Genomic DNA, 26,431 nt, shown 5'->3' with positions numbered 1-26,431 from the left:
GTTTAAAAACGTCTTTGGGAGTGAATGAGTTAAGAGACACGTTGTGCTGCATGTTTACTCATGCTGACTAATAAAGAGCCTCTGCACAAATACAGCATGTCAAATCCAAACAAGGGGACAAGCAGCGAGCCACAAAGAAAAAGCCACTCCCGGCAACAATTAGTCTTGCTCTACATTCACTAGAGTAGCCCGTTTGATCTGACATGTATTCTCTTTACCCCACTGACCCACAAAACACACAACAGGCTTTTAAAAGGCTGTAGTGACAGTCTTCCCTCCCTAAAGCAGTAATGCCCCATATCCAGTGGCACAATGACACCCAAGCTACTTCTTCCTGAATGATTGATATTTCCCCCCTTATTTTGGGTGGTGTATTTCTGTATGGACGTTGCATGATATATTTATGTGCTTTTATACCTGGCGGAGCTGACAGAGGAAATGGTGGATGCTCCCAGCGTGATGCGATGAAGCCCACTCTGCTCAAGGAGTGAAGCATTGTGATAGGGATTCTGTGCCTGTGGCAGAAAAAAACAAACTGAATATCAGGTTATATATATTTTTTTAAAAAGGCTTTGTTAGACTGTAGTTGATGTGAGGAACAAGACAAGGAGGCTTCACCTGTGTGAAAATATGTGAAAGTGAAAATATGAGAGTTGCACCGTGGTGATAACAGCTGCTACTGTTTTGGAAAGATTTTCTACAAAATTTGGAAATATGCCCGCAATTGAGACGCCACTGAGACATTGAGAAGAAGTTCCTCCAGGTTGGGAATCCACATTCGTCAGGATGAAAACTTTACATCCTATTTTTTTTTTATTTTTAAATATTGAGTTTGATAGCGCAGGTGACAAATACAAGGTAACAAGTATTTCCACCTTCCATGTAAGGTGCTGACATTTTAACAAATCCCTTCTTTGTTGTCACTTCCATGGGACGAAGATCTTTGACAAAAGTAGGACATGATGAAACTCGACATGACCTCGGTCGGCTATCTACACAGTATATACTTCATTCACAATTAATAAGCCGGCGCGCTCGCAGATCATTTATAATGTACATATACTGTTGGACTTCAAACACGCTCAATTCTGTGCAGCCAATAATAGCTCCTATGGGGTACCATATACAGTAGTCATTTGAAATCTGACAGTGGAGGTCGCGGCGGAAATGGAGGTTAAAAGGTTGGATGAGCTACATTGTTACTAACGTACACTAATGTGCACGCACGCACGCACGCACAATGCAGGATGGGCCCTATATTATTTTATTCGGGTCAGGACCGAATCCCGGAGGCAGAAGGAGAGCGAGAGGACACAGGAGATGGACGGAAGAATTGATGGAGGGAATTATCACAGTCAAATCAGTGTGGCTAATGAGATTAGCCTGGGTGGATTTTATCATCGTAAATAACCTCATTGGACACAACATTAGGTATAATTGCATCATCTAATGAAATCCAATATATGAGCCTTATAGGAAACCATGCCTTGACAAAGATCATGCTGAGTTTTCATGACGGTTTAAGATAAGATAAGAAAACCTGTATTTAAATAATTAATGTAAAAAAAAAAATAATAACAACTCACAGCATTCGATGTTGGCCTTGGCGGCTCTTCTCCGGGGCTCTTTTTCCCTAAACAGGCCACCTGCCAAGCCTCTTTCACCTCAGAGTTGAACACGGTGAACACCAGCAACACTGACAGACCCTACAGAACACAACCAGTCTAAGCAAGGGTCTGAGCCTCGCATGCTGATCATGCAGAATGCGCATACCTGCACTAAGCAGAGGACGTCAAAAATATAGTAGAAAGCCAAGATGCTGTTGTTCACAGCCATTAAACCACACAGCCAGGTGGAGGTGGCCACCATCAATAGCAGGAAGGCGTTGCGGATGGTTGCACTGCAAAGGATGACGGCTTAGATGTTAGATGCAACGCAACCACACAAATAGGAGCTAAAATGGGACAACACAACAACTGATTTGCTCGTTTCATTCAGATCACTCATATGAATAATTCAACACATATTTTGAAAATATGTTCATTTGATTAGAGTTAGGGACTGCCTGAATATAGATAGACCGTATTTTCCGCACTATATGGCACTTTGGAGTATAAGGTGCACTTCAATGAGTGGCCCATTTTAAAACTGTTCATATATAAGGCGCACCACATTATAAGGCGCACAGAATAGAAGCAACAATAGTGGCTGCAGTTGCATTATCCATCCACTTGATGAAGCGACGCTAAAGGGAATACAATACAATGCAGCTTTATTTATATTGCACTTTCACAACTGCTGCAGCTGTAACAAAGCGCCTTACAAAACTTTTAAAATACTATGTCCAAGTAAACGGAATATTGATCCATATATAAGGTGCATTGGATGATAAGGTCGGCATTTGAGAAAGTTTTGAGAAAGCCAAATGCTTTTAGGTGCGCCTTATAGTGCGGAAAATACGGTAGTTGAAGTACAGAGCAGACATGAGAGTCACCACTGTGGGGCCGTGCTCAGAAACTTTTACATATAAATACACGATGGCTGTAATGGTATTAACTCGTTAAATATGTCACTGTCCTTCATGCTGCTGTACCCACATGACAGGAAGCTTCTTGGTCTCCTTCTGAGAGGTGTTACAAGACATCTTGGTGACAATCATGAAAATGCCGCCATTCATCTGGACAAAGGGACGACGGCCACAGAAGAAGAAACAACTGTGTTCAACATTCAGCTTTGAAAAGCAATGTTTGCTCAATATTTTACCAGAATATATGTGTGTGTGTATATATATATATATATATATATATATATACTGTATATATACAGTATATATATGAGAAAAAAGGAAATGTGAACAAGTTACCAATATGACAATGGCGATTGGACCGGCAAAGCTCCAGATGAGCTTGTCATAGATGGAGATCCAACAGAAATCTGGGTTTCCATAACCTTCTGGATCCAAGCCCACAGCCAGACCTTCATGAACGAGACACCCAATTTGTTGTTTTAAATAATTTACGTATGTAATAATGTTTATTGCTGTTACGTTTGAAGTGAACACCCCCAGACTGAAACCCCCTCCCCCCACAAGAAGTCTTTCTGATATAGGCATCATTTTCCCATGGGCAGGAGAACACAATTTCACATTTCATTAAATTGTGCATGCATAAGTTATTAAATAAAGGGAATTAAATTAGTCGCGAAGAGGATGAGTGTTGGCAAATGAACAGACGTATTAACACAAGTGCGTGTTGATTTTCCGAGGACTGTAAGAACAGAATTGAGATCCATACAACAGCAATGGTTATGTAGACATATGGAGCTTTAGAGATAGATTGTGGTGCGAGTAAAATGCACCCCAAAATTCTTTTTTTTTCTTTTTTTCTTTTTTCACATCAATTAATTTTTGCTGCACCTCTGTGGCTGTGCATGTTTTTGATGGTCATGGCTAGAAGAAACATTATACGACAAGGAATGTGTTGTAGATGAACAGTGCTCAACAAAAATGTGGGCTTCCATACACATTTGGTAGAAAATGGGAGTTTCTTTTCAATTCATTCACTGCTTCAATACACAGCAATCATGCAAATGTGTACCATTTTATCGCAAATTATATTTTTCAATATGCACACAAGCATGTTTAGGTTTTTTTTTTCTAGAATGAATGGATAAAATAAATGTTATGTTGCGATGTTCTATTTCACAAGGAGCGAACCACGGGTGAGTCAAATCCTCCCGTTTCTGCTCTTGCGTTAATTGAGAAACTAGTAATAGCAGTGAAGGAAATTGATGGAAAATAATGCATATCGAGAAAGGGAGACAGAAATGACCTGCAAACAGGATGTGTAAAAAGAAATCTTCCTTCTGAGTATCTGTCAATTTCAGGTTTCACCTTATGACTGCTGAGATAAAAATTTCAGTGGAACACATTCCGCCCAAACGCCAACAGGACACCTTATCTGCACAGACAGCTGCCGTGGATGGATGCACGTGGAGGATATTGGCAAGGCATCGGCATCGCCGTCTGACAGGTGTGAGCGCACGATTTGACTGTCAGCATGCGGATGCAGCAGTCAGTCTGCATTAGGAGCAATGTCACGTCGCAACAGATTCTTTTTACAACACCGTTTTCTTTCTGACATGCATTTTTTGGAGTTAATGTAAAGAATAGAGAGATGTGCAAGTGCATCAATATTTTTTTATGCTGTGAGCTATCCAAGAAATCGAATTAGAAGACAGCATGTATGTATTTTTTTGTTCTCCATTAAGATGTTGTTTGAAATGACTCACCAATTATTATACTGTTCAATTATTCATAACTGTGCCTTTGTTAAAAAAAAAAATCACATTAGACATAGAAGTATTCTGGCCCAATATTTCAGTGTTTAAGTGCCTATTATGATTCGTCAAAGTATGAAGGGAGACACTTCTCCAATTTAGTAATGGTAAGCATGTTCTTGAACGTGCGTTACCGGTGATAATGGCTGGCACGCCCCAGCCGATGGCGTAGTAGAACCTCATGGCGCCGAAGTTGATGTTGCGTTGCTCCGTCTGCATGCGGTAGATGTGAAGGCCCTCCACAAACATCCAGGCGAATGTGGACATGAAGAAGTAATGCATGAGGATGGCCACCACCGTGCACAGGAACTGCAAAAGAACGTGGAGAGGAGCAGGAGGGTGACTCCGAAGCGAGGTGCCACAGACGGCGCAAAGTGAAGAAGGAACGGCAAAAAAAAAAAATAAATAAAAGACCAAGGATCAAGAAGCAGATACGAGCAAAGAGAAAGATGAAAAGGAGGTGCGCATAATCTTGCAAATGGATTTAGTCTTGGCTACACATCTTGGAGGGTGGCCAGCAACACTTCACGAGGTGCAAAAAAGGTATGATTGAGATGACAGGCATCAGTAATTTAATCGCCAATTCCACTAAACCACAACATTTATAGCTCATTGATTTTGCAATGGATAAGAAAGGCAAAAATATCATAAATTCATATGAACGTGCTGTAAACGCACGGTAGTGTACGCATTGTAATGAAAATTAGATTACAGCCATAATTCAATTAATAGAAACATTACCCTTCACTAGATGCTTGCAAAGCGTTGCGACCAGAGTTGTGCAATATTTCAGAACACACACACACACACACACACACACACACACACACACACACACACACACACACACACACACACACACACACACACACACACACACACACACACACACACACACTCGGCATGAACTTAACAGTGAACAAAAGGCAAATATAGCAAAGTGAGTACTGAGAGTCCTAACGTGCTCTGCTAAGCATGATGCAGGCTATACATTAATTAAGACGGCACATACAGTCGTTCAGCTGGAGGTGACGACCATTCACAATGTACGGCCGACTGTGTGAGAATGCATTTTAATTAATGAGATTTCATGCTGACTGAGCACACATGTGCAGCATTTCGTCTGTTGGAACGCAAGATATACCCCGCCACACACAAACGCATCGATGAGATTAATCCAATGGCATGAAAAGTAGCCACGAGGGAAAATGGAAGCGCAGTGCAGCACAAATGGTGCAGGGAAAAAAAAACAAAAAAACACTTGATTTCATTTTTGAATCGAACAGAAATGAAAACGAGTGCGGTCAAGCGGTAAACATATTTCATTGTGATGAATTAAATGTTATTATTCATTGGGATTTTTATTTATTTATTTAAAAAAAATCAAGGTTTTTTTTTTGCTGTCCCATTATTTGATTGGATTTTAATACCCTTCACATAAATAATTTCATTTTTTCATTCATTTTCTGATCCAGATACTTTTTGAGTGATTGAAGTCAAAATGGGCCTTCGTTGCAGAATAAACAAAAAAAGGACGGCGTTAAAAGGGGGATGCATTAATGCCGTGAAAAACGCGTTTCACTGACACCACTAATGAAAACAAAAACATTTTTCAGAAATTCAATTTTAGGCTCTGATCAAAAATATGAAATTGGAAAACAGGCAAAAGGGCTGAGTTTAATCACAATTAAACTCGATTGAAATAATTAAAACATTACCCGTGACCATGTCCTTGCAAATGGATTCTCTACGTGACCCAGACGCTCAGTAAAACCAAATGATAAACAGATGAAAGAACTTTTTCATCACTTGTCATGTCTCCACTTTGTACTTTGACTCGCGTACAGTAGCTGATGATTGGATTGGCCCCGAGTGGATGTGACGGACGCCATTTGGCAGCGCTTTTTCTCAAGGCTGTTTTACAGACTGATTTGTGAAACAAACCATTTGGCGAGTCAACTTAGGAATGATGCCAAAGTTTACAAGTATCACAACACCGATGCAAGAATCCAAAGTGAAATGTCTCCACAGATTTCACATTTACTGCCTCTTAACGCCGGTTACACGTTTGGCTGATGTCGACAGTGACAAAATAGAGGGAGCATAGAACACAAACTTGACACCAACTGGGCGGTCGAGCTCAAGTACCAACCTGTTGTTCGGTCTGATTGACGCCCAGCAGAAACACAAGCTCTGACAAAAACATGGCCGCCGCCGTGTTGGAATGGATGCTCCTGATGTTGGACTTGAGGCCTCGGAGGCAGGACAGCACCAGGACGGTGAGGAGCAGAGCCAGCATGGACAGCACCAGAGAGGAATACGTGATCAAGGCGAGCGTTTCCAGATCGCCCTCCAACTGCTGCTTGTGAAAGCAAATAAAAAGGAAACCAACGGAATGACCGGAAGACATAAGGCCTGTCACCTTTAAGTGTTGCTCGCATAAGTACCCGCGCGCTACCATTTGATTGAGACAAACAAGTTGTGTACGTGCCACAAACCTCTCTCTGTGAACTGTCCATCAGCACTCCGAAGGTGCCAAGCCTTTGACACTGACAGCGGACATGTGAGGTGTTCCTGTACACCACCATGCAGTCCCTCACTGTCCAGCAGCCTCCAATCTCACACCTACAGGGCCACAAAAACAAATCCATCAAAATTGGCGAGAGAAGATCGTTGTATGGATGACATTATATGACCCAAATAAATCAAGAAGGTCAACATTATGTCATGATTATATGAAATTATGTTTGCCGTTTGTCTTGGGAGACATGAATCGACTGCCTTACAGCTGCAGCTGTTCTGAAAGCGCTCTATAAATAAAGATGAATTGTATTTTATTGTATCCGCCAGAAGCAGCGGTGGGTAAAGTGTGGCCCACGAGTCAGCGCTCTGGTCTTTCCTACCCAGCATTTACATCATCAAGAGTCCTGTAATGTTTGTCGAATTCATTTAGCAGATTTTTCAAAACCATGACTAATTCATAAAATGCATGTATTCATTTATGTAGTTATTTTTATTCCTTTATCTCATTAAATAAGGAAATGAAAAAAATGGGAGTAGAAGAACAGAAATGCGTACAAATATAATTGTTTTGCACATACACGTGCTCACGGTAGGAATACAGTGATTAAAAACAAATGTGTGAGTTGTGCAAAAAACAAGTCAAATAAATTATGCAATGACCAAACAACATTTTTTTTGCCTCATCCACAAATACTGGTCATTTGTGGATGAGGAAAAAAAAATTGGGGTTTTTTTTTTGGGGAGGGTTTTTTTTTCTTACCAAGTGCCCCTTATTTACACAACTGTCTGTTATACAAGTCAAAAGCGACTCCTCGAGTACAAAACTTTCCCCACCACTGCTCTAAAGGCGAAAGACCGACTATATGAATGCATAGAACTACACATAAAAGCATTCTTGTGAACTGACTGGCTGCTGTGGTTCCACTGCACACACAGCGGCTTGCTCCGATTGGCCGTTTCCAGTAGTTTAAACTCCAGTAGGATGGGCTGGTCCAAATGCCCGCCCACAAAAGTTTGATTGTTGTAGACGGAGATGGTCACCACTGGGGAGTTCATAACTGGGTGTCTGGGAAGTCTGGAAACAAGGGAGAGAGAACGGCAGAGCATTTCAGTCTGGTTCTTTTGACAGAATTAAAGAGTCCACTGTGAAACTTGTCGATTCTCACCTCACTCCTCGTCTGTCTGTATGATATTTGGGAGGGAGCGCTCCGCCCAGACTGCGATAGATGAGCAAAATGACAATGGTGATGGGCGGTTCAACTGTGCGCCGGGCTGCGATGTATCCTGTCTGATTGGCAGAGAAGCCGACCGGCACTTGGACAGCGTTCGAGGGCGGGACGTCTGAAATGGAGAAAGATCCCTGCATTTGTATCTTACCCTTTCCATTAACTCTCGCACTTGAATCATGTTTGTGTGTGTCTTCTCACATTCTTTCTCTGCGCGCTCCTTTTCCTTCCAGTTGTGTTGCTGTTGCCGTTGCGGCATCAGTGCAGCGGGCGGCAATATCACATGGGTGTAGGGATCCCACACGGCCTGACTCCGAAACATTGTGGTATGGTAACGTGGGAAACGTCGCCGCACATGGGTGTGATTTTCCACCCGATCCAGATTCATGACTGAAGTGCAGAGAGAGAGAGAGAGAGAGAGAGAGAGAGAGAGAGAAAACAATGGTTATGAAATAGATCCATATGTTTCTCTTCGTGACTCAAAAAGGGTCATAACAACGGCAAATCCAGGGATACTTTGCATCTTCCACTCGCACTTCCAATTCCATCACGCTGTTGCCAATTGTGCCACATGCCCACCAAAAGCATGCACTATCCATTCGTATGAACACACAAGTTAAGCATCTGTTTTTGGGGCTCTAATTCAATCTAGCCATATGTACTGAATTTCATAACCCCTCTCTAAGCACTTGTTGAATTTGAGTGGTTGGAACAGACATAAACTTTGTCTAATCACCTTCAGAGTCTTTAAAATAAGGTTTTGCCCCCCCCCCCCACCCACCCCCCCAGAAAAACCAATCTGGTCCGTCAGTTGAGGTTACTGTATTTCTAATAGTGCTCCCAAAACATTTTTGTTCAAATTTGCTAGGCATTCAAACAGACCGAAAGTGTTTTCTATTACATCCCCCGGAGGATCTCGCAATTTGGTGAAAAAAAAAAAAGACAACCTAAAAGCAGGTCTAAATGGTATCGCGGGTGGGAAAACACGATTTCAGTGGATTGATCAAGCCGCAAACAGACAAATTCTAATCATTATCATCTGAAAAATATTGTAACAGCACCCCCCTGACCACATAGCACTATAGTTGGGGAGGTAGGAGGGGGTTTGCATGGTCGTGGGTGCGAAGAGGTTTCCATTTGTCCACCTCATATGCATGGGCGACTAGATTATCCGCAAGGGGAGATCTTGCAGTTTGCCTCGATAAATCCAATTTGTGAGCGCCAATCTCATGCACGGACCCCAGCGAGTCTATTTCTGTTTCCGCAATTTGAAGCACAGTGAGCGCTCCGACCTCCCCGATTTTAATGCAAATGAGGGCTGCCACGACGATTGGCTGAGGAAGTTCCATCTCATAACGGTGCACAATGGCACAAACGCCCCATTCTGCCCCATTCTGCCTGTGCTAAGTGTAGAAAATTACCAAAAGAGAGAAAACTCCACCAATGCACATAGCTAGACTGCGCTTTGCTCAAGGTTTGCGCTGGGCACCAAAATAGGGTCTAAGGACTCCTTATGATGGGAACTAATCCCTAAAAAGAGTGTCAGTCAGGGAAAATGCAGGTTTCCACAGAAAGAAGACATGGGCGAGAATCAATTTCTCCAAAATCTTGTTCTTGCGCTGAAAGTTCTTTTTGAGATTTTACCAAAGATACTTTTTACTGTATATCATTACTTTTAAATGCCCGACCATAAATTTTAAATGCTTTGAAATGTTGAATTTTGAATGACGTGAAGCACATTGATGTAACTTGTGTATGAAATGAGCTACATAAACAAAGCCGCGTTGGCTTACTTGCCTTGCTTTCAGTTTCCTTCTGATAGAATTTGTGTATGTTGTATTGTTCATTTGGCAGCTTTAGGTCTCAATGCAGGCCAATGCTCAAATGCTTCAGGCGCGGTACATGTTATGGAAGCGTCCATTCCTGTGCGCGCGCGCGTGTGTGTGTGTTGAAATGTGTGTGCCCGCGCGTGTGCATAATCTATCTCTATGCTGCTGCCAGCTCTTATCAATTGAATCCCCCCGATGTAAAAGAAATCATTCTAGCCCATTTCATAGCCGATCATCTGGAGGATTTGCATGTTATTAATGTTGTACTCAAGGTTTTCGTCGTGGTTAGCTGGATCATGTCTGTATGCGTGTCACTCAACTCACCAATATTGGGAGCCACCAGCGCCACGGGGTTGAGGTAGGTGAGCTTCATGTTTTGGGCCAGATTCTGCGTATACTGCTCCAGCAGCTGCGACAATTCAGCCGGACCGCTTGGGATGTGGTTCTGACCCTGGGCGAGGGCGCGCCATAGCCCCTCTGTTCCCGGAGCCAACAGCACACTGCAGCCTCGCAAAATGTTCTGGAAGGAGCCAAAGGTGGACATTTTGGTGTATAAAAAAAAATTGGAAATGAATACCAAGAAGGCAAATGTGCTTTTCTTGTCGGAGACCAAAATCCGTTTTCATCTCTACATCCTTTTTGTCATAGTCATGCTTTAAGATCGCACACAAATCACAAGAAGAAGAAGCAAAATAGTGTGTAACATAAACAAATAAATCAATAAAACACCATCAGAGAACCTTTTGTTTAGATGTTTTTGTCATCCTGTTTGTAGGTCATACAAACAGGACAAACATATGATCAGAGAGCCTATGGGAGTTGGGTGGAGTGTCATGATCATCTAATAAAGTACTGGAGCATCATGATACTCAGGGGAGAAGACAGTAACAGAGTGCAGTGAAGGAGCAAAGCAATGAACTGTAAAAGAAAGAAAAAGGTTGGCTGAATTTATTTGCAGAGGGGGTGACAAGTAGGAAATGGCAAAATAAAACCAAGAACTCAGGCGACAGTTCATCCAGTCATAAAAAAAAATCACCATGAGTTGTGTTATATTATTATTATTATTATTATAACCCAACATTTTCTTATAAACTAGAATGTGTGCTTTCTACGTGTGTGGAAATGTGAAAGAGAAAAGACGATAAAGCTTGTTGGCATGATGACATACAGGTGTATAAAATCGAGACATGAAAATACACTACAAACATTTCTCCTTTAAAAAAGGTCAGCACTTGCTGAAGGTATGATTCAAACCGCTGTATTGACAAGACACTGACGATATATTACTTCCCCAACCACATCAGTTTCTATAGCAACCCATCTTTAGTGGTATAACAATGACGGAGCCCTTTACAACAACACGGGGTGGAGCCACAGCTGCCAAGTAGAAGAGGGCCGCTAAAAATAAAAAATTAATTGAAAAGATCCTCCCTTGCAACAATTTCGCAAAGACCAAATACGGAAACAAATCCTCCCTCTCTGCATGGATGAGGTGAAGCGCTACACAACACACGCAACCGCCATTGAGGCTCCAGGAACAGGAGGAAGCTGAATACTCACAGAACGATTGCATGACTGGAGAGCCCGTTAGCGTGTTCAAATGCCAACGAGTTCCCACTTTCTCGTCACAACAGGAAAAAAAAAAAAAAGAGCTGCCATCATTGCACTGCCATAGCAACACTGCCCATACTGTCGCATGTGTAGCTATAGAATAGAGGTTTAGCGTAAAACCAAATTATCAGGAGAACGGCAGTAATCCTTTTGTGAAACTAAAATCGCACACGATTGATTGCATTTGCATGGATTAGAGATGCTGTCTTAATCTACTGCACAGTCGTTCATGATCCAATCAGATCGGGAAACAACTGTCACGGTTCACAAAGCCGGCAGGCATAAAAGGCTCTGTGGCGGTGCTCAATTTCATACCATGTTTTCATTGTTATTTAATCATATGATTAGTAATTAAATAACATAAAAATACAAATTAAACGGAATTGATTGAGGATGGGCGGCCCGGTGATCGACTGATTAGCGCGTCGTCCTCACAGTGGAGAGGTGCAAGGTTCGATTCAGGCTACGGCCTTCCTGTGTAGAGTTTGCATGTTCTCCCCATCCCTGCGTGGGTTTTCTCTGGGTGCTCCGGTTTCCTCCCACATTGCAAAAAATATGCACGGCAGGCTGATTGAACACTCTAACTTGCCCCTAGGTGTGAGTGTGGATGGTTATTTGTCTCTGTGTGCCCTGCAATTGGCTGGCAACCGGTTCAGGGTGTCCCTCGCCTACTGCCCGAAGACGGCTGGGATAGGCCAAACATCCAAACATGAAGCAGGTTGCAGTTATATGACAGACATTTTGAATTCAATCAATTTTGTGTCGAGAAGAGCAAATATTTTCAGCACTATCCTATAACTTGTTCTTGCCGCCTACTCTCCACTCATCATCAAAGTAAATCTGTATTCTTGTCTGCTTAAAATTTGAAAATGGCTCGGCATATCCCACCTCATTAAAGTGCGCATCTTGAGTAGCGGTGAGTCCAAAGCCACTTTGTAGAGTTTCGAAAGTGAGGAGGCGTGACAGTAGTCGCTCCGCGATGAGCAAATCATTCCCGTAGAGGCGGCCTGTCGCTTCCGTGACATCGCGGAGTTGGTATGCGAGCTTCTTCTCCATGATTGTGTTCAGCTCCGTCTCGTTGCGCTCAAGTGAATCCAGCTGGATGAAAACAAAGAAATATGGCAATGTAGAAACAGCGACAATTCGATACGAAATGGATTGCGCTGTCTTGATCGACTGCTATTTGTCAACGTACAGCAGCATTGAGTTCCACAAATGGAGGGGAGGTGCAGTTGTAAAGGTCTGGCTCCATCCAGCCTCTCTCAACATCACAGTGTCTGATGGCGGCCCCTGCAAGCCAGTCAGAAAAAGACAGCATTGTTGTTTTTTGTTGGGTTGGGGTTTTTTTCGAAGCACCATTTCTAAATGTCTGTAAGGATTTGATGGATATGAGTGTGGACTCACCAACAGAACCTTTCGGGCATGGCACTGCAGCAGGCAGGTTGAACTTGGTCCGCGGCCACCAGATCCCCTGAGTGATGGTTTTTGGGCAGCCGTCATAAATGACTGCGCAAAGAGAGCGAGAGAAAAGCGTGCAGTCACAAATGAGGTGGGAAAACTTGTTTTGCTTTACATGCACAGAAGTATGGAGGATTCTGAACTATACACCAGTGAAAATTGAAAAGGGACACTGGTCATGTGGAAAGGTTTGAAAAAAAAACTATGAAGCAAAAGAAATTTCCCTCAGTAGATGAAGTTATCCATCCATCCATCCCTGCAACATGGCGCACAAGTGGTTAGCACATCTGCCTCGCAGTTCTTGTGCTTTGGATTAGATTTGCAGGTGCTCAGGCTTCCTCCAGCTTTCCATGACCATATTAACATGTCAAAATATTCATCACATAAAATATATATATTTTTTAAAATGTAAAATATATTTGGTATGGCGTAATCAAGAGCACTTTGAAACAGTAATTCATGCCTTCGTCACATCCCGGCTGGATTACTGGAGTGCAATTTACTTTGGAGTCAGCCACTCCTCCAGTTGGTCCATAATGCTGCTGCTCGCCTCTTGACTGGTACTTATAAGAGGGAGCACATCACTCCTAGTCTGGCATCCCTTCACTGGCTCCCCATACATTTTAGAGTTATTTTTAAGATCCTTTTATTTGTTTTCAAATCTTTAAGTGGCCTCACCCCACCTTACCTCTCTGACCTCCTCCGCCCCTTCACACCTGCCCATGCCTCAGGTCTGCGGACTAGACATTATTAGAGGTACCGAGAACTGCTGCAGCTGTTGTGAAAGCCCTATATAAATCAGGATGCATTGTATTGTAACTAAGCGGAGGCTCAGAGCGGACCGAGCCTTTTCCGTTGCTGGTCTCTCGCTTTGGAGTGACCTCCCACTAAACATTCGCCAAGCCCCCTCGCTGCCCATCTTCAAAACTCGTCTCTAAACTAATTTGTATTCTTTGGCTTTTGACTCAGCAAAACTAAGACTTGATCTTAGTTTTACTGTTTTTGAGCTTTCTACTGTCTTTGTTATTAATTTATTGTTTATTGTTGTATATTTGATATTTGCTCCGTGTAAAGCATTTTGTATACAGTGCCGGTTGTTTTGAAGTGCTCTAGAAATACAGTTGAGTTGAGTCATTTAATTAAAAGGATTCCATTTACAGTATATTACCGTACTTCAATAGTATGGCACCCAGATGACGTTACTCAAAACATTTTATAACAGCTAGCAAGGAACTGTATCGGAATACATTTTTCAAGTAACCCTACTAACCCTGCAAGAACAGAAAATTGGATTTTAACCCTTTCATGCGCAAATAATGATCAGATGTAACCTGATAACCTGATAATCTGTCCACTGAAGTAATGCTGTCCCTGAACGGGTTAATTCCCAAAATAAATAATGCCTAACCACATGAGAATTAAAACACAGCACTCACCTTCACACCCTGAGTTTGTCACCTCCGCAAACGGGTTGTCACACGTGTTGCACTGGCGACCAATCACGCCGGGCCTGCACGGACACTGGCCGGTCTCTGGGTCACATGTTCGTGAGAAGGAGCCGATGGGGTAGCAGTCGCAGGGCAGGCAGCTGTCTGAGTCCCGCGGACGGTAGTGAAACTCCTGAATATGCAGACAGTGAAATGCCCCCCAAGCGGAGAGTCACGGTGAAACATCTTGTGGGGACAGCAAAATAATGAAAACTAAAATAGAAAAAAAAAAATTCTTGAATGAAATCTGATAAAAATGAGAGGACTTTTAGGAAAACAAAAACCAAAGCTGAATTTGACGTTTACAAAACAATTAACTAAAATTAATGATAATTATAGCAAATATGTGTACTGTTTTCATCCTTGTCAATTAATTTCATATAAGAGCCTTCACGGTTTTATTTTAAATGCATCTATTTCGGTATTACTGTAACTATACAAAAGAAGGAAGGTCGTTTGGGAATTTGAGCTTAATTATTAATTAATTAATTATCGGGAATTTTTTTCAGCAAATACTCCATACAAAGAAACTCAACTAATATTAAAAGTAATGAAATCGAAACCAAACAATAGACATATTCTAAAAATAAAAACGAAGCAACCCGCTCTAAAAACTAAATAAAACTAAATGAATTTGAAAAAAAAAAACGGAGACAAAATGAAATAAAAATGAAAAAGCCAAAACCAATATAACAAAAAAAAAGCCAAAAATAATACAACTAATAAAAGTCTTGTAAACTGTTATTGTATAAATGCGTGTTTTGTTTTATTTCATTTTTACTTTCAGCACCACACCTAATTTGCATTCAATCATGTGCCCACAAGGCTCTTTGAATGACAAGCTTGGGGCGTCTAGTGTTAGCCTGCCGGACAGAGAGTAGACAGGAAGAGGAAGACATGTCACCTCTTGTCACTTGACTGTGAGATCCACATGTCTGTGTCACACTTAAACACAGATCAGATATGTCGACACATGAATAAAACATGGCAGATTTTCCATGATATCACACACAGGTCCAAGAAGTTTAGATTGGAAGGCAATAGCAGCATTCGATATATACACTACATTAAAGAGAGCCTGAGAGAGGAGATTATAGCCAGGATAGAAATACTGCTTACACACATGCACAATATACTGTAGTACACATGTAGAAATACTGTCAGATTGCAATACATTTCTCTTTCAAATAGAGCAGGAAATTGTTAAGAAAAGTTGGGCACCGTAATACAATAGAACGGTCATAGACATGATGGCACTTGCCTGTGCTCCATACAAACGGTGGCCGTTCTCTCATGTTTTTGACACACAAAACAGCACACATGATATTTCAAAGCTTTTAGGGCCACAGCAAAGTATTTGTAATTTTGTTTTTAAAAAGCATTTCCTTCTCAAATAATCCAAATGTCTTCAGGTTTTATCCTACTACTGCAGACTATCATTGTGATCTTGAGGTTTGTCAGAAGTGCCTTACAAATTGTGTATTCATGTATCAATGGGGCATTCCCCAAACTAGGATGGCCTATAGACGGCATACGTGAGCACCCTACCTTGCAGCGACAGTGTCCACTTGTCTTGTTGCAGTTGGGGTCGAAGCCGTTATTGACATCACAATGACAAGGCCCGCAGGTGGGAGACCCCCACCAACCTCTGGGACACTGGTGGTCAATCCTAAATGCGCACACAAGACAGTCAACTTGGGGGGTTGGGGGAGGGGTGTGTGTGTGTGTGTGCCCATTGAAGTAGATACAGCAGCTATAAAAAGTCTCCATACAGCTGTTTTTAATCTTTCTGAGTGGTGAAGTAAAAATACACAACTGAGATAGTTGCATAATAACCCTTTGATGTACCCTGTAACATGATAAGCTGTCCACTGTAGTAACCGCTGTCCCTCAAAGGGTTAAGTAAATGTAATGTAAAATCAGCATACAAATGTCACCATTATTCTTATTAGCCCCAGATAAATGTCAGATGTTCGAGTAGGTGTTTCCTGATACAGTATTTCTTACGCTTTCTAGCAAAAGCCTGCAGGGTTTGTGCTGAAACCGACTGCCATTTAGAACTCTTCATAAATCCTCGCACCTTGTCTAAGGCCCCTTTTCAAGCTGAAGAAAAAGGTCCCCAAAGAATGATAACTGGCATCGCTATCCTTTACTGTAAATGTGGTATTCTTTTGGTGACAATGACTCAGAAGTTCAAACTTGGTTGAACAATTCAAGGACAGTACGATTTGGAAGTGAAACAATTCGATTCAGGATGACACATTCCGATTCGATATGGCTCGGTTCAAGAGGGTATGATGTAATTACTTTTTTGTTGTCATTTTATATACATTTGAATGAACATTACCATAAAATGTACCATTTCCTTCCAAAATGCTAATGTAAATGCTAATGTAATGCTATGCTCTGGTAAAAGACAATTTGATACATTTCAAAGGGTATTTATATGCCGCCAGTATTTTAAATAAAATTTTTAAAAAAAAAAAACATTTTCCAATTCAAGTGTAAGAGAAAAATGTCACGCCATACCACAGTTATAAAATGATGACCAAAAGCACTGAGATTTAACAGGTTCAACCTCACCCCCTGAGAAACCTGCACAAAGTTTGACAAAAATTGGTCCTGTGGATGTTGCGTAATCCTGACAATGAATAAATGCAACAGAAACACTTACCTGTGTTGGCAGTACTGTCCATAGTGGTTGTCACCACAGTCACAGATGTATCCATGTGACGAGCTGGGCATCCTGTGGCACCGAGCGTCGTTTTCGCAAGGATTCAAATGGCAAGCATCAGTGCAGCCTTTGCCATAGTAACCTGCAAGAAAGAACGTGCTTGTTGAAAAAATGACCATGCTAAAAAGGAAAATACAATGTCAGTTACACTTAATATTAATGTTGAGCTAATTTTCTTTGTCAAAAACGTGGGAAGAAAACGGCTGCCTATGCAAGAAATGTGATTTTCTGTTGAACCAAAACCAGATTTTTTATTGATTAGATACAAAAGAAGGATGTTGTGAATGGTGAGCAGAAATCTTCTGTAAGAATATATTGCTAGCAGTGAGCATTTTGTAAATATCCAAATATATGAGGGTAAATTCCACTGCAGCTATCAACCCGAGTTATAAAAAAGATCTACACAGTCAGTACAAGAACAGTGCTACGCATTTTTCCTTCTATTTTTGTTGGGACTTTTAAGAGTCCAAATAAGTAGATCGGTGGACCAGTGGTTAGCGCATCAGCCTCACGGTGCAGAGGTGCATGGTTCGATTCCGGCTCTGGCCTTCCTGTGCTGAGTTTGCATGTTCTCCCCGTGCCTGTGTGGGTTTTCTCTGGGTACTCCGGTTTCCTCCCACATTTCAAAAACATGCATGGCAGGTTAATGGAACGCTCTAAAATTTTCCCTAGGTGTGAGTGTGCATGCGGATGGTTGTTGGTCTCTGTGTGCCCTGCAATTGGCTGGCAGCCGGTTCAGGGTGTCCCCGGCCCTTTCTTGTTGGGTTAGTATTGTGGATATTCCATACATTCATTGAAAAATGAAATATACTTAGAGCGCACGTGCACATATTTTGTCCAAATGTAAAATTGCAATATTGTCATACATCTGGTTAGGAATTGTGTTGTCCTATATGCGACTCCCCCCCCCCATTACCCCCAGCAGGACTGATGGCAAAATGTGGACCCCTCCAGCATTTTAGTTGCCCACCCCTGATTTATCTGGATTAGAATTCCGTGGAGACACCAAAAACAAAGACATTCAGTGTGATGATTTGGGAACAGACACCTGCAATCAATGTCAGCTTTCTGTCTGTGCCAGTCATTTCATTCACTACTATCTGTATTGTTTTCACGCTCAGAAACACAACGCCATCAGCGCTATACTGTATGTTTTTCACCTGGGCAACTGACAGAATACCGTGACGACGGCCTTGGCTTTTTTTCCCGCACTTTTAATTACATGGTCCTTAAAACAACAATATGGGAGAAGAAAGATCGACCCGCTCTGAAATGTGGACAGTTTTGAGACTGTAAGAACATAAAAGCATCACACGAGTTGATAATGCAGCATTATCCTTCAGATTTTTTTTTACTGAGTAACATTCGTGTGGTCGTCTCTCGCGCAGTTTTTGTTGGGTGCTCCAGACAGGTTCCCTTCTGAAAGGTAATCTTTTTTATTAAACTTCAAGCTGCAGTTTCCTGAGATACTGTCGCCAAGGTGAAATGCCGCAGAGAGAAATCAAAACAGTACTATAACACTTAACGGTAACACTGGTCAATACTGTTGTTCACAATACATCACAAGACTCTTTACTGGACCTTTTTGGGACTTTGACATGACACCATAGCTTTTGACTTCAATATCTCCTCATATTACAAAGTACATATTTTATAAACAGATCAATTTTGTTTCAGATTTGTGATCGACAGTTAATAGTAACAGCAGTACGTTAGATGCATTTTACGTAGTGTATAAATGTAAGATATCGATCAACGGGGGCTGCCAGCAGTGGCCCATCTCTTTTGTGATGTTGATTACAACGCCGGGTGACAGACAGCGGTTTTATTAAAAACTGGAAAGAGACATTTTAATGAGAGTCCACGCAGCTATCAGTGATTGCAATATCAGGATTTCACTGACAGCAGCTTCTACGATTCGCAGTTATTGCAGCATGTCGTAAAATGTCAGAGTTCCTTTTAGGTTGAGTGTTTTGTTTTCTCTTCTAGACTTTCATTACTTCCATGACCAATGTTGATCAATAGTTCACAATCATTGTTCACCTTGTGCAGACGTAATCTGTCAGACTAAAGCATAAACTAAAAACATATGAGCATATTTTTAAAGATAATACGTACCACAAGCAAAGAGAGTGAATGTCCTGTCCTGGCAACATTGTGAAACGGTTTCAATAATTATTGATCTGCATACCTTTGGAAAAAAATGCAGGATCACATATTCTCCGAAAGATGTTCCATGGACTATGCTGAATACAATAACAATTCATATTTGTGTAGTGAATATGGGATGTAATAACGGCCTCTTGCTAGGATCATATAGTTGCTCAATAGTTAGTTAGTTAGTTAGTTAGTTCCGCCCGCTCCTATTTGGAACATTGGGCGACGAGCCTCCTCCATTTGTTCCGGTCACTGGCGACCTTTCTTGCTCCATGCCAGCTGACACCCATCTCACTGAGGTCTTCTTTGGCAGTCTGTCTCCACGTCTTCTTTGGCCTACCTCTCTTCCTCTTTCCACCCTCTGGCATCCAGTCCATGGCCACACTTGCCGGTCTCTCTCTTGGCAGCCGGAGTACGTGGCCGATCATTTTCCTTCTCCTTTCAGAGACAATGTCTGACAGTTCAGCCACTCCTGCCCTCTTCATCACCTCCTCGTTGGTGATGTGGTCTCCCCATGAGATCCTCAGGATGGATCTCAGGCAACGCCGATGAAAGACATCTAACTTGTTGGTTATGTTGGCTGTCTTCATCCATGTCTCACAGGCGTAAATCGCTGTTGGGATAACCACTGACATATAGAGGCGTAGCTTGGTGGTCGTAGTGATGGCTTTCGATGACCAGATGTTGCGGAGGCGTTGGAACACTCCCGCAGCTTTACCAAGTCTACTGTTGACGTCTTTCTCCACACCACCTGTATTTGAGATGTTACTCCCAAGATATGTGAAGCTGTCAATGTACTCTATGTCATGTTGGTGTAGAGTGAGTGGTTGAAGGTGTTGGTGCTGTCCGACGGCCATGGCCTTGGTCTTTTCCTGGCTAATTCGTAAACCGACCTTAACTCCGTGCTCATGCAGATTGTTGGTCAACTCCTGGAGTGCGGGCTGGGTGTGACTTAAGAGAGCCAAATCATCTGCAAATTCCAGGTCAGCTAGTCTGCTCCCTCCCCACTTGATACCAACTTCTTCCCCTGTGATGGACTTCCTCATCACAAAGTCAATTATGATGATGAAGAGTAGGGGTGACAGAATGCAACCCTGTCTTACACCAGTGACAATGTCAAAATCATCAGTTGTGCCACTGTTGGTTTTGACACAACAGGTTGAGTTGTGGTACAATGACCTGAAGATGTTGATATACTTGAGGGGTACACCATACAGCTGGACGATCTGCCACAGTGACTCCCGGTGGATGCTGTCGAAGGCTTTCTTGAAATCGATATAGTTGATCATGAGTGGTGTCTGAAGTTCTTGGCATTGCTCTATGATGTTTCGAAGGGTAAAGATCTGTTCGGCGCAAGACCTTCCTTTCCTGAAACCGGCTTGCTCTTCCCTCAAGATGTTATCCACTTCATCTTTAAGGCGATGTAGCAGGACACTGCAGAATACCTTGCTGGGGATTGACAGCAGTGTAATGCCCCGCCAGTTATTGCAGTCTGCGAGGTTTCCCTTCTTAGGAAGCGTGACAATGACCCCACGTCTCCAGTCGGCAGGAACCTCTTCAGCATGCCAAATCAGGTTGAACAGGTGGGTAAGGCTCTCCACAACAGCGTCTTGGCCGTGTTTCAACATCTCGGCAGCTACCTCATCGAGTCCCGGTGCCTTGTTGTTCTTAAGGCCCTTGATTGCTCTGGCAACCTCAGTCTCGGATATCTCTTTCGATGTAATATTTAGAGCTGGAGCTGGTGTCTCTTGATCGAAATTGAAGAGCACGGGAGGCATTGGTTGGTTGAGAACCTCCCTGAAGTGTTCCAGCCATCTTGCTTCTTGCTCCTCGTCGCTTAGAAGTGTCCTGCCATCCTTGCTCCTGATTGGCACGCTAGAGCTGCTCCTGGAGTTGGTTAGCTCCTGCACGATCTTGTATAGGGTCGTCGTGTTGTTGTTCTCGGCTGCTTCCTGTGCCTCTCTTGCTTTCTCTTCTAGCCACTGTCTTTTATCCTTCCTGCAACTCTTCTTCACTGCCCTGTCCAAGCGCCTGTACTCCTCGTCTTCCATCCTCCAGCTCCGGAGCCTCCTCTTTTGTTCTCTTTTTATCTTGGCCACTTTCCTTTCATCAATCAACTTCCAGGTGTTGTCTGTTATCCATCTCTCTTTGTTGGTACCCCTCTTTCTGCCGATAACTGCTTCTGCAGTTTCAGCAATGGCACAAGAGAACATACTCCACTGCTCCTCAATGTTTGCAAGGTGTTGTGATACCTTGAGCTTCCTACTCAACTCCTCACAGAAGCTTTCTGAGATGTTGTTATCCTTTAGCTTGTCCACTGCGTAAGGTCTCTTGGGCTGCACCCTTTTCACCTTCTTCAGCTTCAGCTTGATTTTACTCACCACAAGGAAGTGGTCTGAACCCACATCTGCACCTCTGTGGGAGCGAACGTCGAGCAATGACGAGCGCCACCTTGTGTTGATGCAGATGTAGTCCAGTTCGTTCTGGGTCCCGCCACCAGGTGAAACCCAGGTTACTTTGTGGATCCGCTTGTGCTCAAAAAAGGTGTTGCCAATGCTGAGGCCGTTGGTACTGGTTAGCATCAACAGTCTCTCCCCGTTGTCGTTCGTGGAGCCTGCAGACCCATGTGGTCCAACTGTGGCATTCAGGCCCCTTCTGTCATTATCCAGTTTTGCGTTGAAGTCTCCAATCAGCATTTTGATGTCATGTCTGGGGATCTCCTCAAGCACGGTCTGGAGCTGGTTGTAGAAGGTGTCTTTATCGTCCGCTGAGACAGCTTCGGTTGGGGCATAGACTTGTACGATGGTTACTTTGGCATATCTGGTGTAGAGCCTTGCTGTAATAATCCGTTCATTCACCGGCTTCCATCCAATCAATGCTTTTGCTGCACTATTGGAGAGGATGATGCCGACTCCATGGGAATGGTGGTCTTGCTTCCCAGAGTACAGAAAAGTTGCTCCATCAACCACGAGACGCCCTTGCCCCGTCCACCTCATTTCACTAACGCCTAAGATGTCCAGGCGATAGTCCCTCATATTCTTCAGCACCTGGTCCATGCGACCAGACTGGAACATTGTGCGCACATTCCAGGTGCCTACTCTGGTGTTGGTTTTGGTTCCAAAGATCGGGGTCATCAGGGGTCGGGCTTCCTGCTGGATGTCACCCGGCCCCGTCATAGATACATCCAAGGATGTGCCGTCTCTTCTTCGCCGTGGTTTACCAGAATGGCTTCCTCTCGTCGTTTCTGTAACAGGTTTTGTTTTACAGGGTGAGGTTGTTAACCTCACGCCCAACCCCCAACCTGGAGGACCAGTTGGATGCAGTTTAACGTCGTACCCAGGACATACGTTGCTCAATATTGTGAACCAAAAGTGTGCGGATGCCCTTGCATGTTGCTTTTGTTTGCACAGGATGTTTTCGATTGGTTGTATGTGTCTATATTTGAGTTTATTTGTCATTTATTAAAAATCTAATATATTATTAGGGGGGAAAAAAGTGAACAAATTTGCCCTGTTTAAAACTGCATGTAATGTATTATACTGGACCAATTGCATACAAAATCATTTTGTGTTTTTGATCTCTCAAATGAAAGGGAATTATTGAGAGCGTACCTTTCTTCATTTTCTTCGCCCCTCAGTGCTGCTATTAATCTTTTATTTGTCTCTGGGCTGCACTCATTGAACAACTTTCTTCATTTTTAATGATCATTGTGCTGATGAAATATAATGAGAGCTGTAGTTTAAAATAAACAAGAGCATGCGCAGGAGGTTGTTTTTTTTAACAAATGTTTGGTGTGTATGATTCTGTTTGTTTTTTCGAATGTGTGTGTGTCTGTGTGTGTGTGTGTGTGTGCGTTAATCCATGCCAATACGACAAGGCGCTACAATTAGCTCGTGGGGCTAGTTGAGGATGCTACGGCAACAGCAATGCCTCCATGCTTCCTCTCTCAGGCTGCATAGGCCCGAGGCTTCTGAACACACAGTGTATCCTCTTCATCCTGTATGCAATACACACACACTCACTGACTTCTTTTGCTACCTCCATGTTTGCTGCGAGCACATGCTCTCATTTCCAAACTTTTTCATGTTTAGTGACTCCCCTCTAACTTTCTTATACAATCATATATATATATATATATATATATATATATATATATATATATATATACACACACACACACACACACACACGCACACACACACATATATCAGGAACAGCTTCAGGTACCAGTCGGTTCAGAAGTGGAACAACTTTCCCCTCCTCTACATGGATAACATCAAGTTGTATGCCAAGAACGAGCATGACATCGATTCCCTGACTCACCTCCCAAGGATATACAGCAATCACATCGAAATGTTATTTGGACTAGATAGGTTTGGGTGAATGATATCTAGGCGAGGGATGATGATCACAACGGAAAGGACAGAACGAAAGTCAGCATAACACAAGTGCAGCATGGCTACAAATACTTCAGAATTCCACAGACAAATAGCAACCATGAAGAGGCAGCTCGAAGGAAGGCCACGTCCAAATATCTAAGGAGGCTGAGGCAGATCATGAATAGTCAGCTGAACGGCAAGAATATGATCGAGCCCATTGACAGCTACGCCTTTTCCAGTTATCAGATACCGTGGCCACTGGAAGAGGTGCGAGCCACTGATATCAAGACAAGAAAGATCCTTACAGTGCACAGAGGGCTCCACCCCAAGTCCAGCTTCCTGAGACTGTACATAAAGCAGAAATAGGGAGGTCGTGGCTTAGTGAGCGTCACGGGCACTATCCAAGGGGAAACAACATGATGGCGCCCAGGCACGACCTGCTTAGTGAATGCCTCAGGCAGCAGGAGCCCAGTAAGCAGAAGGAGCCAGATGGGCTGTCATGGAAAGAGAAGCCCCGGCATGGCATGTACCATTGACAAATTGAATACAGTAAGTAGCTGACATTGAGAAACCACACCAGTGGCTGGAAAAGGCTAGACTGAAAGAAAGAATGGAGGCACTAACCATGGCAGGACAAGAACAGGCCTTTAATACAAGATCAATTGAGGCCAGGGTCTACCACATCCAACAGGATCCCAGGTGTAGGCAATGCAAAGAAGTCCCAATTCTCAAGTAAATTACTTTGTTTCCTCAAATACCTTTTTCCCCCCCACTGTGTTGACAGAAAGTTGCAAGTAAGCAATCCAAACAGCAAGGAAAATGACAGCATGCTGACACGTTTCACTCGCAACATGTTTTGCTTAATTAATGATTCAGTCTTGATTCCTTTTTTCTCAAACCTACTGTTCCGATATTTTCATTAAGTGTGTCGACCGTGTTTCCAGGCTATTTGATTAGACTTTCTAAAGTTCTCTTTCTTCTCTTCTGTTGTTCTACCGCCCCAAAGCGCTGCTGTTTACATTACGTTCGGCAATCCCTTTCACTTAATTAAGCATGAACATTTTTAAGCCGTCTGCTCCTCTTCTCCCTTTATTTCATAGTCCTCTAACTCTTTTTGGGCTCATTTCTTCATCTGTTTGCTCCCACTGTTGTGATTATTGATGCTTTAATCTCGTCTCATCTGCCTCATTAGATGTCAGTCTCCTCAGAAGGCCGTCAAAAATGTCAGTTTCTTCCCCTGTTTCATGTGGATGAGAACTCAAACAGCTCCTCAACATCAATGAAACATATGTAGCCGTGAGAAAGACAGAAATATCACTGTTACTGCACTTAAGGTACTTGTTTTTTAAATTTCTTTTTTGATAACCTTTGTTACTTTTACTCCCCACATTGTTGAGGACAGCTTGGTGCTACTTAAGCCACACGAGCTAACTAGCATTTTGCACCTGTGCTGAAGAAGAAATTGGTGGTAGACTTGCCAAGTGTGGTCTCTCTGAGGCAGTGTAATGCATTTTACACAGTCTGAACTTTTACCTTTGACAGTTCAGGAGTTGAATCAGTACTTCTACTTTTCACAGAGCCCTTTTTCACACAAGTATCCATACTTCTGCTTTAGTACAGAGTGCCAGTTCTTTTGCCACTTTTGAACATAAAAATCATTACTCTCGCACTCTTTCCAAAGATAGATTTCGCAATTTCACTTTCCCAGGTGAGGTATAAAGGCTATCCCACCCACTCACCAGGTTCACATATGCAAGTGTGCCGCTCCCATTGGTCCGAACAGTGGCTGTGGGCGGGACACGGAGATGAGACGCAAGGGTTACCGACGTTGCAGCCGATGTCGACTTTGACAGTTCTGGAGGGGCGCGGCAGGGGAGGGGCGTCCGGTCTCACACCCAAACGAACACCCTAGAAAGAGAGAGAGAGAGAGACTCCGTTTTTTTTCTTATGAACAAATAATTATCTCTTTATGAGACAGCTCCTTCGTCAATAATTCATCCGTGTAGTCTCACCTGTATGCATCCTCTGATCCCATTCTGGACCTCTCCAGAGCCCAACACTCCTCCCACATGCAGATGTTTGACCTTCAATCCATGAATCTCATTTCCTACTATTGCTGTTCCCTAATGGAGGGGAAAAGATAGTGAGAAGTCAAAGGGGGACAGAAAAGACAAAAGATTATCATTCATAATAGATGGAAGATGGATTCCTGAACAAAGATGCATACTGATTTCATTCGAATAGCTGTGTTTAACCTTGTAAAAGAGTAGTGTGTTAGGAATCAAGACATAAATGTCAAAGTTTCTGATTGGGGACAAAAAGAAAAAAAAAAGATGAACTGCCAGTTGTAGAAATTCAAAATGTTTAAATGCAACACAATACAATGCATCTTTAGCTTTCACAAGCTGCAGGCTGCAACAAACCAGTCCTAAGTACTATATGTTCACGCGTGATTATTTTGCCAAGTACTATATTTGACTTCATGACAGGCTATAAAAGTAGCACTTGATGAAAAACTGACTTGATGAAACAAAAGAAAACAATCAAATATGATAGATGCGCATCGGGCCAATGCTGAAGGAATAAGAGCACAGTGTCGTGAAGCAGCCGTTAGCTGCAAACATTAACAATCAAGCATGAAATATAAATCAATGAGTTCCATTTACAGTGTTAGTCTTTCAGCAGTAAG

The 26,431-nt window shown here is 42.7% G+C and overlaps 1 protein-coding gene and 1 pseudogene across 2 annotated transcripts in view; one reads left to right on the top strand and one right to left on the bottom strand.

The window, feature by feature from the left end:
* Nucleotides 1-26,431, bottom strand: part of celsr3 (cadherin, EGF LAG seven-pass G-type receptor 3) — a 67,252-nt gene that overhangs the window by 3,931 nt on the left and 36,890 nt on the right. For both annotated transcript variants that reach the window (XM_086108292.1, XM_086108301.1), the window contains exons 13-32: nt 25,755-25,865; nt 25,482-25,650; nt 17,147-17,288; nt 16,021-16,141; nt 14,422-14,605; nt 12,932-13,033; nt 12,723-12,817; nt 12,416-12,625; nt 10,241-10,436; nt 8,289-8,477; nt 8,028-8,202; nt 7,769-7,936; nt 6,837-6,963; nt 6,491-6,697; nt 4,473-4,647; nt 2,864-2,976; nt 2,598-2,677; nt 1,774-1,900; nt 1,587-1,706; nt 418-515 (exon numbers count right to left, since the gene is read on the bottom strand). In XM_086108292.1, the coding sequence (XP_085964418.1) occupies nt 418-515; nt 1,587-1,706; nt 1,774-1,900; nt 2,598-2,677; nt 2,864-2,976; nt 4,473-4,647; nt 6,491-6,697; nt 6,837-6,963; nt 7,769-7,936; nt 8,028-8,202; nt 8,289-8,477; nt 10,241-10,436; nt 12,416-12,625; nt 12,723-12,817; nt 12,932-13,033; nt 14,422-14,605; nt 16,021-16,141; nt 17,147-17,288; nt 25,482-25,650; nt 25,755-25,865 (2,909 nt within the window). The remainder of the gene's footprint in view (nt 1-417; nt 516-1,586; nt 1,707-1,773; nt 1,901-2,597; nt 2,678-2,863; nt 2,977-4,472; nt 4,648-6,490; nt 6,698-6,836; nt 6,964-7,768; nt 7,937-8,027; nt 8,203-8,288; nt 8,478-10,240; nt 10,437-12,415; nt 12,626-12,722; nt 12,818-12,931; nt 13,034-14,421; nt 14,606-16,020; nt 16,142-17,146; nt 17,289-25,481; nt 25,651-25,754; nt 25,866-26,431) is intronic.
* Nucleotides 23,717-24,523, top strand: LOC147210312 (uncharacterized; annotated as a pseudogene).

Source organism: Hippocampus guttulatus, chromosome 1 (genome assembly GCF_054856545.1).
Source record: "Hippocampus guttulatus isolate MCC_2025c chromosome 1, RoL_Hgut_1.0, whole genome shotgun sequence".
NCBI classification, from domain to species: Eukaryota; Metazoa; Chordata; class Actinopteri; order Syngnathiformes; family Syngnathidae; genus Hippocampus; species Hippocampus guttulatus.
Note: the sequence above shows the minus strand (reverse complement) of the source record. Positions and strands in the feature narration are given on the sequence as shown.